Source organism: Callorhinchus milii, unplaced genomic scaffold (assembly GCF_018977255.1).
Source record: "Callorhinchus milii isolate IMCB2004 unplaced genomic scaffold, IMCB_Cmil_1.0 Scaffold18, whole genome shotgun sequence".
NCBI classification, from domain to species: Eukaryota; Metazoa; Chordata; class Chondrichthyes; order Chimaeriformes; family Callorhinchidae; genus Callorhinchus; species Callorhinchus milii.
In genome coordinates, this window is record NW_024704759.1 from 680,159 (window position 1) to 695,483 (window position 15,325).

Below are 15,325 nucleotides of genomic sequence, written 5' to 3' on the forward strand. Positions count from 1 at the left end.
GTTAAGGAGTCATGTATACATGTATTTACCTTCCAGCACATTGCAATTCTCTCCCACCCATTCTCTGCCCACTCCCCACGCCCCGTGGTTCTATGTCACTGTGTTTTCTCATCCCCAGGAACCAGGTAACAGCCGCCTACCTCCTCACCTTATCGCACTTGACTCCACACTGGCTGGCTTTTTTGATGACATTGGCTACTTGGACTTGCTGCCTTGCCGACCGTTTGAAACCGTCTTTGTGTTTTACATGAAAGCCGGCCAGAAAACCAGTCAAGAGGTAAACTTCAGGATTTATGAAAGGGGTGGGGGGGCGGAATGTCACAGAAGTGTTTCGGGCAGGGTTGCTTAAGGGAAGTTTAATATAAAAGGAACAAGGCAATTAGAAAAACTACCAGCAAAGATAACTTAGACTTGTGATTAAGAATTGTTTTTGCTGAATTGGATTTAATAGACGTGAAGGATTTCAAGTAGGATTCAAGGTTAGAACCATAAAAAAGATTTGTGCTGTTTCCCTGTCTTTTCCCCATAAACCCTCATAATCTTAAATTTAGAGTGAGGCCATTTAGGAGTGAAATCAGGGGTAGTTTTTCACCCAAAGGGCAGTGGAAATCTGGAGCTCTCTCCCCCAAAAAGGCTGTGGATCCATTCACATTGTCAAGACTAAGGTGATAGATATTTGTTAGGTCAGGGATATGTGGCAAGGGCAGGTAATTGGAGTTGAGATACAGATCAGCCATGATCTTATAGAAGAGCGAAAGAAGCTCCTGTTCCCATATTCACCTTTTTAGGTAACTGTCCAGTTCCCTCTGGGAAGCTAATATAGATTCTGCCTCAATTTCACCGTATACTTTGCCATATATAATATATTCTGTGCATTGTGAATGTCTCCAGATCAACATCGACACTGAAACAAACAGTGTTTATTTTGGCCTCGGAAGACCTCAACTCTTATTTTTGGTTTCTGCAGATTCTTAGGAATGTAGAATCCTCCAGCAACGTGCAGGCTCATTTCCTGGAGTTCCTCCTGTCATTGGGATGGCCGGTGGATGTAGGGAAGCATCCTGGCTGGACTGGACATGTGTCAACCAGCTGGCTGATTAACACATATAACGGACACGAGGGGAACGAACCAGGTAGCAATGGAGTTCTGTCACTGCATCCCGTTTGTCAACAACAACAACTTGCATTTGCGTCCTGGAGCGCTTAAAGGTCACTTTCACTCAGTGAAACAGAACATTCCTCAGCTAGAATATATTTCTCATTCGTGTAGCTCAGTGGTTAAAGCAATCGCCTCGTACGCAGAAGGTCTTGGGTTTGATTTCCGGGTAGGGCAAACTGTTGGGCAAATTGCCACCCGCCTATGTTTACCTAGCGATAAGAGGGAACCCGGTTGTTAGTCGATTGGCAGATTGCTTTACCCAGGGTAATAATTCCTTTAAAAAAATAACAATTTGTTCACTCAATCCACGACTGTTTGTGGGACACTGCTGTGCACAATTGGCTGCTGTGTTTCGCCTACAAAATTCGCCTTACAGTATATTCTGTGAACCGTTTTGAGACGTCTCGAAGACGTGATAAGGTGCTATATCAAATGCAAGAATTATTATTATTTTACATAGGAATCTGGGGGTCTATTGTACCATTTTTCAGTCTTCAGTGTTTATACTTAAGTTTCCAGTTAATTCGAGGCTCTGTTAGGGGCAGCACCAACTCCCCTGCCACACCCCACTCCTCACCCCATCAGCCTTGAGCCAATGTCTCATCTCCTCCAAGTGTATAATGGTAGCCCAGGAGTACACAGAGGATCACACAGAGTGAAAACAATCCATCCTTTCCACTAAACAGCCTTCTGTAAAATGCTGCGTTTGTCCTTGCCGATTCTGACCTGCATTACAACCTTCTAATAACTTTGCACCTTGTGTTTCTAGAGGAGGTAATGACCCCTGAAGACTCTGGAGGAGGCATATTTAATGGGGAGAGGAAGGTGCTGTATTATGCTGATGCCTTGACTGAAATTGCCTTTGTTGTTCCTTCCTTTGTGGAATCGTCTGGTAAGCCAGCTAATTGTCGGCCAAACGCCTTCCTTATACACCTAATTGTAGACAAATTCAGTCCTTGAGACTACAATGATTATAAACTACTTTGCCAGTTTGCTGCCTGTTGTAATAAGTTTCAATTCTCTACAGGTCAAAACTAATCCATCTTTACCTGAGCTTGTAAATTATTTTGATGTTTTTAAACATAATGGTCCATTTAATGTTCCTGTTGTAAAACCTTCAGACCTGCAGTCTGGCAAACCATTTCTCTTGCTGTGTTATGTTTGTAGCTGAGTCCTCGGAGAGCGGGCTCCTAGCCCAGGACGAGACTCAGATGGATCTGCTGCCGAGCCTCCTGAAACAGGCCCCGCTGACACTCGAGCTCTTCCCCAACCATTCCGACAGCCTCGGCAACTCCCAGCGGGTGAGCTTCACATTGTACCTGCTGTCCTCACGCATCCTGTAGCTCAGTGGTTAGAGCACTCGCCTCGCAAGCACGAGGACTTGGGTTCAATTCCCGGACAGGGCGATGCGTTGGGCAAGTTCCCTTACTCCACACGCCTCTGTTTACCAGCAGTCAGTAGGAATCCGGTTGTTAATCGATTGGCGATCGCTTTTCTGGTGGTAATAATCCTTAAAAAATAATAATAATAATAATGTAGTCACTCAAGATTTTCTATCAATAATAATGTTTCACTGACTATTATATTTGAAGATGAGTCCGACACAGAGAGCCAAGAAGCTGCCTCTGGGGCGCACTGTCCCTCCACTGGGACCTGAGACCAAGGTTATCGTGGTGTGGGTGGAACGTTTTGATGACATAGGTGAAGTATAGTATTTCTGCTGACCTGATTAAAGCCTCCAACCTTCTAGACTTCCTTTCATTTGTAGAACTGTCAAACCGTGCCTCCCTTTCCTGGAGCTGGGGCTAATATTCGCCTTGTGGTTTTCTATTCTTCCAGAGAATTTCCCTCTTCCCGATCTTCTGCCAGAGACCAGCACCGGAGTAGAGAACACTACAAACAGCAGCATGTCTCTCAGGTGTGTCTCGAACTTAACATCAAGTGTCAAATGCACACTAGCAGTAGGTAGGAACCCGGTAGTTGGTTGATTGGCGGATAGCTTTTCCGGGGGTAATAATCCCTTCAAAAAATAATAATAAAAATAATTTGGCCACTCAAACCACGACTGTTTGTGGGACACTGCTGTGCACAATTGGCTGCTGCATTTTGCCCACAAATCAATTCACTTTACAGTATATTCTGTGAAGCGCTTTGAGACGTCTCAAAGACCTGAAAAAGCGCTGTGTCAAATCAGATTATTATAGTCTCTTTCCCGTCACCAGGGACCCCAGAGGTTACTGTTGAGCACACCCGCATTGTGCCACAACCACATTGATATAGTAATAATTTCTGATTAATGTTAGCTGACATGGTTTGCTACCTTTCTCTAATTCACGTTGATATTTTTATGGAATCTCTGCCTGTGAATTGAGAGACGTTCTGTGTTGAATTCTCTGAGGTCCACTCTGTATTGAATTTTGTTTAACAGGACCACCATGTCAGACAAAGACGTGCCGGTCATTTTCATCCATCCCCTGAAGACTGGCCTCTTCCGAATCAAAGTGCAGGGGGCCACCGGCAAGTTCAGTATGGTGATCCCACTGGTGGACGGAATGGTCATAAGTCGCCGAGCTTTAGGTAAATGAAACCCAATTGACATTGACAGAATTATTTGTGGAGTTCTGTAGCTTAGTGGTTAAAGCACTCACCTTGCAAGCGAGAGGACCTGGTCCTGGATTCGATTCCCAGTCAGACAAAACGTTAGACAAGTTTCCTTACTCCACACTCCTCTGTTTACCAACAGTGAGTAGGAACCTGGTTGTTAGTCAATTGGTGAATCACTTTTCCAGGGATAATAATCCCTTCAAATTTTTTTAAAAAAATAATAATAATTTGGCCACTCAATCCACGACTGTTTCTGGGACGCTGCTGTGCGCAATTGGCTGCTGCGTTTCGCTCACAAAATATACAGTCAATTCACTTTACAGTATATTCTGTAAAGCACTTTTAGACATCTCGAAGACGCGATAAGGCAATATGTCAAATGCAAGGATTATTATTACTCGGATCTCACCTCCCGATGAAAAAAAGCGCTATACTAATGTAATTTTTTGTTGTTGTTGGGGTTCACATTGTGAGAGGACCAGAGAGATGTGTACGTTTCAGTGCGCTGTTCTCTCTCGTTCCTAAAGATCTCCTTTGCTATTCTGTCCCAAGAATCGTTGAATGTTACGCAGACATGAAGCACTGGGATCATTGGGTCACTTGATCTAATCCCACTCTCCGAGTTAGGCAGTCTGCACTTGGCTGCACTCCTAGTACTGAACCAGTCTTAGTTAATAATTTAAATGGTCTCAATACCAAGTTTTTTTGTTTTAACATCAAACACTTTGAGATGTCCTCCATTACAAATGCAATTTGTTGTTGGTTGCTGTTGAGGCAAATTGAACACCAATGTTAATAAATATTATTTTATGAAGAGAGTGAAGGTAACAGTTCAGTGATGTCTGTTTGTTTACAGGGTTCTTGGTGCGACAGACTGTTATAAACATTTGCCGGCGGAAGCGTCTGGAGAGCGACTCCTACAACCCTCCCCACGTGCGGAGGAAGCAGAAGATCGCGGATATTGTCAACAAGTATCGCAACAAGCTGCTGGAGCCTGAATTTTATACCTCACTCTTTCAGGAGGTGGGGCCCAAGCCCCTCAATCGGTAGATACACTGAATTCACAAAAGTATTTATAAGCTATTTTACTACTTTAAAGTCGGGCACTTGCCGTCATGCAATGTGATAGCAGCACAGATCTCTGGAAGGCCGTACGTATATCCCAGCTGGTTCTGTGTCGTGTGCTAGGGAGATTCCCTTGATTTTTCAGAAATATATAAAAAAAACATTTTGTATTGAACTGCGAGACCGCCTTACTAAAACATTACGGAACTTCTGTGCAGTACTTGAAATCAGTGATACCTTGTGTAAGCAGTGGGCGATCGGGCGGCTCTGGGTGTGAGAGCACCACCCACTCGCTCGTCTCTGAGATTTTTTCTCCAGCCCAAAACAACCACATCTGAAATGGCCTGACACAGAACGAGCTCTGGCAGTGTCAATCCAGTTCTAAGCATGGTCCTCGTTAGCACTCGAATGGCAGGAGAGAGGTCCTTCCCTGATCTGCCTAGGTCAGAGATTTTTATTTTAAGGTATCAAAGCTGTTTTTGCTTGGGGTCCATATTCCATGAGCTTTTAGTGTTTCTGAGCTGAAAGGCACATACATGCCTTGTAATCACGATGCAGACATTAAGATGACGCTGAGAAAAGTCATCACCAATTTTCGAACTTGTTTTTTCCTGCGGATAAAGTTTTATTCTAATACTCAACACAGTAAAGTTCTTCTTTGGCTGGTTCTAATGACCTGGAAACCAGGATAAATGCTCATACTGAAATATTATTTATCAAGGGCTGTACTGTACTGTTTTTAATTAAATAAAAAAAACCTAGGGAACATGGAGTGCTTTAGTGTTGTAGGGGAGGACTGGAAAGCAGTCTTAACTGTTGATGCCCATATTAACTGCAATACCTCTCGCGTTTCATCTCCGACCTATGGAACTCACCTAGAGGAAACTGGGACTGAGCCCCAAGTCATTGGCTGTTAACACGTGCACGCAATGGGAAGTCTATGACCTTCCTGCTGACACCAACAGTGCAATGTCCAAGTCTCTCTGGGCTCCGAGTATCCCAACATCAACTTCACCAGCCATCTGGCCTCAAAGTTGGCCGACTCTCTTATTGCACCACCACCAGCATAAATGTCATGTCATTTGTGCTTTGGTGCCTGTCAGTGGTTGAATATATAAAAGGCTGAGGCTGCCAGACAGCTTTGCTGAATTGGTTTCTTTTCTGAACGCAGAGCGCTGAGAAAGCATTTAGCCCAGTCTTCTGGTACGTGTGTGGCCGACACGCCCAGGTCATGACGATCACTGACCTAAACTGTAGTTTAAAATAAAAAAAGTAAAAAAACAGAAGGTGCATGGTCTGCTTTGAAGCCCTTCTCTATTCCCCTCCCAAACACTTCCACACATCTTTTCGCTCACAAAATACACAGTCAAATTCACTTTACAGTATATTCTGTGAATTGCTTTGAGACGTCTCAAAGACGTGATAAGGCGCTGTATCAACTGCAAGGATTATTATTATTAATCATAATTTGTTTTAAAGTCGTCACCTGCTCAGACAAGGTGAAATATTTGGGATTTTGGGGGGATTCTTTAATACATTTGTTAACCTCTTAACTGCTATGGGTTTGTTTACTTGTTCTGTTTCAAGAATTTCCCTAACGTTTTCTAACTGCATATTTTCTTCCCAAAGCATTGGTTTGACCTGTCAGGTATATCCTACAATACTTTTTATTTCACTTCTGACAAAATGAAAAATATGTGAAACAGTGAACAGTATTGAAGATCACTGGAAATTCAGCCAACGATGTGGAGGCCTGAAAAGTGAGTGAGGGTTTATCTAAATCTTCCAACCTGCCCTGTGTGTTTTGATATGGCACCAGCATTTTTACTCCTGTTTAGAAGCGCGTATGTGCGTGTGCTTTAATTTGTCAGCCACTGAATGCAAGTTCTTTCATATTAAAAAAAACTGCCTGGGGGGAGTGCTAACCTCAGGCGCTGGGTCTCGATTCGGTTCCTTGTTTGGGATGTACGCTGGTATACCTGGGCTCTGACCCTGCCAGGTGGGCACTCACGTCCTGCAGAAAGTAGGGGTTGGAAGAGTGTAAAATTCCAAGTCGCCTCCCCACCACAAGTGCTGTCTGGTTAAATGTTTCAAAGCTTGTGGCAGGTTTGCCAGTGACTCCTGCAAAGGGCCTCACACACAGATAGGTGAGCAAGCCATTCAGAGGGAAGGGAGGAAAAAGACAACAAGGTAATTCCACAAACTGTTGATTACATTAAGTGTCTCAACAAAAAACAGTGGTTAAGAGTTTGTTGGGTCTTTTGTGTGCTGATGGGAGACTTGTTGTCAAATAGTTCTCATACTTTCATACACAGTTTTATTTTGCATCATTACTGTTGTCCTAATGCTGCTGGTGACCAGATTATTTTTGTGGTCTAACTTGTAATATTTCACCAAACTCAAGACGCTCAATAGGAAGAAAGGCTGTTGGTGCAGGGACTCTGGCAGAGCGCCAGTGTTGGGCATGGTGACTGCTGATTCCACATTGCCGCCTCCAGGCCGCGGCATGTCACTATATGGGAATGCATTATCTTGTTCCAAAAAAAAGGTTGAACCACAAACGTTTTCATTCAAAACGTTTAAATTGCCAGGAAGATGCATATGTCTGTCTGCAACTTCACTCCCTAAACACAGTGGATGGGTTTCAGCAACTGTTTCCAGAATGTTGAATCTTAACTGAAACATTCACAAGGGTTGAGAGGGCTATTATACAGAGATCGCTTAGTCGATTGGCGGATCGCTTTTGAGGAGTAATAATCCCTTCAAAAAAAATAATAATAATAGTTTGGTCAGTCAATCCACGACTGTTTGTGGGACGCTGCTGTGCGCAATTAACTGCCGTGTTTTGCCCCACACAATAGTCAATTCACTTTGTAGTGTATCCTGTGAAGCGCTTTGAGACGTCTCAAAGATGTGATGAGGTGCAAATGCCAGGATTATTATTATATCACATTTTAAAGATTGTTTTTAATATTTGAAAATTTTTAGAATAACGGAAGCAGAGGTCACTGTCAGACTGTGCTCCCTGGGAAGACAGGGAATTGCTGGGATAATGCAATACCCCTGACTTTACGATCAATATACTGTGTGTGCAGTGAACTGCTTTTCATGCGTGGCTCAGTAATGTTTTTTTTAATATAAAAATAAATCAGAACCCAGGGGAGGGGGGAGAGAGCAAAGTGTGCAGCTAGAGGAGACCTGTATTTCTATTTTAAAATGTAGGCAGTCAATGTCCAGGCTGCACTGGATACATAATACTCTTATTATTATTGTTGTCCCCAAACTCATTTATTTGGTGCTAAAAAGCTCCTGTTCCTGGTTTCGCCCACAAAATACACAATCACTACACTTTACAGTATATTCTGTGAAGCGTTTTGAGACGCCTCGAAGATGTGGTAAGGAGCTCCATCAAATCCAAGGATTATTATTCTGCAAACACTGTTTTATCACTCTTGTGGCAAACATGTGCGTGCATGTGTGCATGCGTGTGCCTGCACGTGTGCCCATGGCAGCAATAAAGGGATGAATAGTGCGCTTTAACTTGAGCACGTTGAAGCTGGTGGTAATGTGAGCTGCAATCAGTTGGCAGCAACACTCATTTTTATTTTAAATAAAGGAAAAACAGTGTTCTCCTAGTGGCAACGTATACGGAACACGAAGACGCTTCCCCCCCACCCATGCATGAACATGTCTCCATAAAGGATCATTTCAGAGGAATGCTGTATTGTGTGTGTATAAGTTGAAACTTTAGTTTAAAGGAGAGAGAGTTTGCCTTTCCAGGGGTCAGACTTAAGCTACAGTGTGGATTTTTGGATGAAATGTATTGTTACAGCAGAAAAACTTGAGTGTCTCCACTCTTTAAGAGCTCTCCTCATCTGCTGTAAAACCCACCCAACCTGCTCTCCCACAGCTTCATGAACTCCCTCTCCCGTCCCCTCACTTTGACTGAAAATGTTTGTTTGAATCTGAAGATTAGTCTATTTGTGCTGGTGCTCAATCCCCCACTGGAGCTCTCTACTCTAACCCCATTCCCTGCTCCCTCTCTCTCTCCCCATCGTGTCTGTGCTGGGGCTCGCTCCCCCACTGAAGCTCTCTACTCTAACCCCATTCCCTGCTCCCTCTCTCTCTCTCCCCATCGTGTCTGTGCTGGGGCTCGCTCCCCCACTGAAGCTCTCTACTCTAACCCCATTCCCTGCTCCCTCTCTCCCCATCGTGTCTGTGCTGGGGCTCGCTCCCCCACTGAAGCTCTCTACACTAACCCCATTCCCTGCTCCCTCTCTCCCCATCGTGTCTGTGCTGGGGCTCGCTCCCCCACTGAAGCTCTCTACTCTAACCCCATTCCCTGCTCCCTCTCTCTAACCCCATTCCCTGCTCCCTCTCTCTCCTCCCCATTGTGTCTGTGCTGGGGCTCACTCCCCCATTTCTTCAATCCCACACTTAACCAATTCCTTCTGATTTAACTGGTTCAAAACTGAAGTTTGCTCTTTCTCTTACCAAAATGGCAACATTCCTCTGTAATAATAATAAACCTTGCATTTGATAGAGCGCTTTATCATGTGTTTGAGATGTTTCAAAGCGCTTCACCGAATATACTGTAACGCGAATTAACTGTATATTTTGTGGGCGAAACACGGCAGCCAAACACGCACAGCAACGTCCCACAAACAGTCGTGGATTGCGTGATTGCATTATTGGGATTTTTTTTGAAAGGATTATGATACCCCTAAAAGAGTTCCACCAATCGACTTAACAACCGGGTTCCTACTCACTGCTGTAAACAGAGGTGTGTGGAGTAAGGAAACTTGCCTAAGGTTTTGCCCGGCCCGGGAATCAAACCCAGGACCTCTCGCTTGCGAGGCGAGCGCTCTAACCACTGAGCTACAGGATTCCTTTAAAGGGAATCTTCCCCTCATGACTCCTTATTTTCTGACCTTATCATCAAAACAAAATGCACATTGTCCTTTTTTTTAAAAAATATTCGCTTGCAAGTGTGGAACAAAACGGTGGTTAGTTTGTTGGCTCTACATCAAAGGCGCTGCCACGCTCTGGACCGAGGCGAGGTGCTGAGAAGGCCTTTCAAGCCTCCGCACTGATCCCTCCCAGTGGCTAAAGCACAGGCTCTTTGACCAGCGGTATCTGCACTGCCGCTAAACCGAGGAAATCCCCCACTGAAATTGTCTGCCACCCTTAATCAATGTTCTCCCCCAAACGGGCAAGGATGTGGGTCTGACAAATCTTACATTTGATACGGTTTTCCTGGCGGGTTGACGTCTCACAGGATTCAGTGTAAAGTGGAGTCCCTCTCTGTGCTTTTGTGGTCAAACAATTATGAGTTCAGTATCTCAGCACTGCATGTGAGTGTCAGCCTGGATTATATGAGTTCAAAGCCCCCAATATAGGGCTTCAGCCCACTATCTTCTATCTCAAAGGCAAGAGTGCTACCGACCGAGCCGGGCTGACACACACACACACACACACACACACACTAGCTGGGCTGAGACAAATAGTGTAATGGAGGATAATCTGTTCAGAATAAATGTTTCTAGAGAGATGTACTTGCTATTCCTCAGGACAGTGAGACAGTGCAGACACTGGGCTGTGGAGATGGTGAGAGGAGGAATGACGGTCCGGCCTCTCTTACCTGAGTTATGACGTCTCCCTGACAGACTGGTTAATGCTGTCGCCTTCGCTTTGCTGGTAAACCAGCATCTGACAGTGAGGTGAAATCCATCAGGAATTCAGGGAAAACAAAGTGTCCTTCAGAGCAGACGTGAGCCTTGTTTTCGTGGAAAGCTTATCTAAGGCTGTGAGCGAGGAACTCGCAGCTCTCAATTCTTCCCGTTTTAAAATCGTGTTTTTTTTTAAAAAAACAGAGAAATAGTTCATTTTCTATTCCTTCGTTGTACGTTCCTGAGCTGCTTATGAAACCGTGTGCAAAATACACAGGGAATTACAGGTGCCTGTAATAATAATAATAATAATAATCCTTGCATTTGATATAGCGCTTTTCACGTCGGGAGAACGTCCCAAAGCGCTTCACAGAACACACTGTAAAGTGAATTGACTGTATATTTGTGGGCGAACGCGGCAGCCAATTGCGACGACAAACAGTCGTAGATTGATTTGGTTTTGGAGGGATTATTATTAGGCTCTGTGTGGAGTAAGGAAACTTGCCCAAGGTTTCGCCCTCTGCCTGGAATTGAACTCAGGTCTCTCACTTGCAAAGCGAGTGCTCTAACCACTGAGCTACAGGACTCCACAATCAGACAGCTACCTTTATATTGCTCTTGTGCACCTCCTGGAGGCCATTGCAGGCAGTGCTGACAGAAGAGCCCCCCAACACATACACACACAGTCTGACCTCCCCCTCCCCCATCCGCTCTCTCCTGAGTCTGATCTCCATAATAGATATGTTTTAGGACTTAGCGATTTCTTTTCACTATTTTTAGAAAATCAGTGATTTTTTTTCCAACAGAAACCCTTTGATCTTGTGTCACACTTTCTGGTCTAAGCCCTGAAATTATCCAAACATTGATCCCCAATTTACCCTCTTGTAAACTCTCTCCTTCCTGGTTTCTGAGTGAACTCCACCAAGACACGGAGATTCCCTCTGTGTTTGCTCACACAACACACGTCACTCGCCTCTCCTCGCACCTCACACGTCGCCTCACTCACCTCCTCACGTCACTTCCCTGCCCTCCCTCACGCGTCCTCACCTCGCTCACCTCGCTCGACTCGACTGGCCGACATTCCCCACATAAATACAGTTAAGTTTATAAGTGAGAGGACCTGGGTTTAAAAACGCTGTTTGTGCGCAATTGGCCGCCGCGTTTCGCCCATAAATATACAGTCAATTCACTTTACAGTCTATTCTGTGAAGCGCTTTGAGACGTCTCTCTCTATGTCCCTGTGTCTCTCTCTATGTCCCTGTGTCTCTCTCTATGGCCCTGTGTGTCTCTCTGTCCCTGTGTGTCTCTCTGTGGCCCCGTGTCTCTCTCTATGGCCCCGTGTCTCTCTCTGTGGCCCTGTGTCTCTCTCTATGGCCCTGTGTCTCTCTCTATGTCCCTGTGTATCTCTCTCTATGGCGCTGTGTATCTCTCTCTATGGCCCCGTGTCTCTCTCTATGGCCCTGTGTCTCTCTCTATGGCCCCGTGTCTCTCTATGGCCCCGTGTCTCTCTCTATGTCCCTGTGTGTCTCTCTCTATGTCCCTGTGTATCTCTCTCTATGTCCCTGTGTCTCTCTCTATGGCCCCGTGTCTCTCTCTATGGCCCCGTGTCTCTCTCTCTATGTCCCTGTGTGTCTCTCTCTATGTCCCTGTGTGTCTCTCTCTATGTCCCTGTGTGTCTCTCTCTATGTCCCTGTGTATCTCTCTCTATGGCCCCGTGTCTCTCTCTATGGCCCCGTGTCTCTCTCTATGTCCCTGTGTGTCTCTCTCTGTGGCCCTGTGTCTCTCTATGTCCCTGTGTCTCTCTCTTTGGCCCCGTGTCTCTCTCTATGGCCCCGTGTCTCTCTCTGTGGCCCCGTGTCTCTCTCTATGCCGTGTCTCTCTCTGTGTCCCTGTGTCTCTCTATGTCCCTGTGTCTCTCTCTCTATGGCGCTGTGTATCTCTCTCTATGGCCCCGTGTCTCTCTCTATGTCCCTGTGTGTCTCTCTCTATGTCCCTGTGTGTCTCTCTCTATGTCCCTGTGTATCTCTCTCTATTGCCCCGTGTCTCTCTCTATGGCCCCGTGTCTCTCTCTATGTCCCTGTGTCTCTCTCTATTTCTCCGTGTCTCTCTCTATGTCCCTGTGTGTCTCTCTCTATGTCCCTGTGTCTCTCTCTTTGGCCCCGTGTCTCTCTCTATGGCCCCGTGTCTCTCTCTTTGGCCCCGTGTCTCTCTCTATGGCCCCGTGTCTCTCTCTGTGGCCCCGTGTCTCTCTCTGTGTCCCTGTGTCTCTCTATGTCCCTGTGTATCTCTCTCTATGGCGCTGTGTATCTCTCTCTATGGCCCCGTGTCTCTCTCTATGGCCCCGTGTCTCTCTCTATGTCCCTGTGTGTCTCTCTCTATGTCCCTGTGTGTCTCTCTCTATGTCCCTGTGTGTCTCTCTCTGTGGCCCTGTGTCTCTCTATGTCCCTGTGTCTCTCTCTTTGGCCCCGTGTCTCTCTCTATGGCCCCGTGTCTCTCTCTATGGCCCCGTGTCTCTCTCTGTGGCCCCGTGTCTCTCTCTGTGTCCCTGCGTCTCTCTATGTCCCTGTGTCTCTCTCTGTGTCCCTGTGTCTCTCTATGTCCCTGTGTCTCTCTATGTCCCTGTGTCTCTCTATGTCCCTGTGTCTCTCTCTGTGTCCCTGTGTCTCTCTGTGTCCCTGTGTCTCTCTGTGTCCCTGTGTCTCTCTATGTCCCTGTGTCTCTCTCTATGTCCCTGTGTCTCTCTCTATGTCCCTGTGTGTGTCTCTCTATGTCCCTGTGTCTCTCTCTCTATTGTCCCTGTGTCTCTCTGTGTCCCTGTGTCTCTCTATGTCCCTGTGTCTCTCTATGTCCCTGTGTGTCTCTCTCTATGTCCCTGTGTCTCTCTCTCTCTGTCCCCGTGTCTCTCTGTATGACCCCGTGTCTCTCTGTATGGCCCCGTGTCTCTCTCTATGGCCCCGTGTCTCTCTCTATGGCCCCGTGTCTCTCTCTATGGCCCCGTGTCTCTCTCTATGGCCCCGTGTCTCTCTCTTTGGCCCCGTGTCTCTCTCTCTGGCCCCGTGTCTCTCTCTCTGGCCCCGTGTCTCTCTCTATGGTCCCGTGTCTCTCTCTATGGTCCCGTGTCTCTCTATGTCCCTGTGTCTCTCTCTATGTCCCTGTGTCTCTCTCTATGTCCCTGTGTCTCTCTCTATGTCCCTGTGTCTCTCTATGTCCCTGTGTCTCTCTCTATGTCCCTGTGTCTCTCTCTATGTCCCTGTGTCTCTCTCTATGTCCCTGTGTCTCTCTCTATGTCTCTGTGTGTCTCTCTCTATGTCTCTGTGTGTCTCTCTCTATGTCCCAGTGTGTCTCTCTCTATGTCCCTGTGTGTCTCTCTCTATGGCCCTGTATCTCTCTCTATGGCCCTGTGTCTCTCTCTGTGTCCCTGTGTCTCTCTCTGTGTCCCTGTGTCTCTCTCTGTGTCCCTGTGTCTCTCTCTGTGTCCCTGTGTCTCTCTATGTCCCTGTGTCTCTCTCTATGTCCCTGTGTCTCTCTCTATGTCCCTGTGTCTCTCTCTATGTCCCTGTGTCTCTCTCTATGTCCCTGTGTCTCTCTCTATGTCCCTGTGTCTCTCTCTCTATGTCCCAGTGTGTCTCTCTCTATGTCCCTGTGTGTCTCTTTCTATGTCCCTGTGTATCTCTCTCTATGGCCCCGTGTCTCTCTCTGTGGCCCCGTGTCTCTCTCTGTGTCCCCGTGTCTCTCTATGTCCCTGTGTCTCTCTATGTCCCTGTGTCTCTCTCTGTGTCCCTGTGTCTCTCTATGTCCCTGTGTCTCTCTATGTCCCTGTGTCTCTCTATGTCCCTGTGTCTCTCTCTGTGTCCCTGTGTCTCTCTGTGTCCCTGTGTCTCTCTATGTCCCTGTGTCTCTCTCTATGTCCCTGTTGTGTCTTCTCTTGTTCCCTGTGTCTCTCTCTCTATTCCTGTGTCTCTTTGTCCTGTGCTCTCTATGTCCTGTGTCTCTCTATGTCCCTGTGTCTCTCTCTATGTCCCTGTGTCTCTCTCTCTCGTCCCGTGTCTCTCTGTATACCCGTGTCTCTCTGTAGCCCCCGTGTCTCTCTCTATGCCCTGTGTCTCTCTATGGCCCCGTGTCTCTCTCTATGGCCCCGTGTCTCTCTCTATGGCCCCGTGTCTCTCTCTTTGGCCCCGTGTCTCTCTCTTTGGCCCCGTGTCTCTCTCTATGGCCCCGTGTCTCTCTCTATGGTCCCGTGTCTCTCTCTATGGTCTCCGTCTCCTCTATTCCCTGTGTCTCTCTATGTCCCTGTGTCTCTCTCTATTCTCTGTGTCTCTCTCTATGTCCTCTGTGTCTCTCTCTATGTCCCTGTGTCTCTCTATGTCCCGGTCCTCTCTATGTCCCTGTGTCCTCTCTCTATGTCCCTGTGTCTCTCCTCTATGTCCCTGTGTCTCTTTGTCGTGTCTCCTCATGTCCCTGTGTGCTCTCTCTATGTGGGTCCCCCTGTGTGTTCTCTCTATGTCCCAGTGTGTCTCTCTCTATGTCCCTGTGTGTCTCTCTCTTGGCCTGTATCTCTCTCTATGTCCCTGTGTCTCTCTCTGTGTCCCTGTGTCTCTCTCTGTGTCCCTGTGTCTCTCTCTGTGTCCCTGTGTCTCTCTATGTCCCTGTGTCTCTCTCTATGTCCCTGTGTCTCTCTCTCTATGTCCCTGTGTCTCTCTCTCTATGTCCCAGTGTGTCTCTCTCTATGTCCCAGTGTGTCTCTCTCTATGTCCCTGTGTGTCTCTTTCTATGTCCCTGTGTATCTCTCTCTCTATGCCCGTGTCTCTCTCTGTGGCCCCGTGTCTCT

At 46.7% G+C, this 15,325-nt stretch overlaps 1 protein-coding gene across 5 annotated transcripts in view; it reads left to right on the forward strand.

Moving 5' to 3' along the window:
* ralgapb (Ral GTPase activating protein non-catalytic subunit beta) overlaps nucleotides 1-6,111 on the forward strand; it is a 37,205-nt gene extending 31,094 nt beyond the window's left edge. For all 5 annotated transcript variants that reach the window (XM_042341766.1, XM_042341767.1, XM_042341768.1 and 2 more), the window contains 8 exons: nucleotides 119-277; nucleotides 968-1,133; nucleotides 1,929-2,051; nucleotides 2,327-2,460; nucleotides 2,752-2,860; nucleotides 2,999-3,077; nucleotides 3,588-3,736; nucleotides 4,620-6,111. In XM_042341766.1, the coding sequence (XP_042197700.1) occupies nucleotides 119-277; nucleotides 968-1,133; nucleotides 1,929-2,051; nucleotides 2,327-2,460; nucleotides 2,752-2,860; nucleotides 2,999-3,077; nucleotides 3,588-3,736; nucleotides 4,620-4,813 (1,113 nt within the window). In that variant the 3' untranslated portion in view covers nucleotides 4,814-6,111. The remainder of the gene's footprint in view (nucleotides 1-118; nucleotides 278-967; nucleotides 1,134-1,928; nucleotides 2,052-2,326; nucleotides 2,461-2,751; nucleotides 2,861-2,998; nucleotides 3,078-3,587; nucleotides 3,737-4,619) is intronic.
* Nucleotides 6,112-15,325: the final 9,214 nt, after the last annotated feature.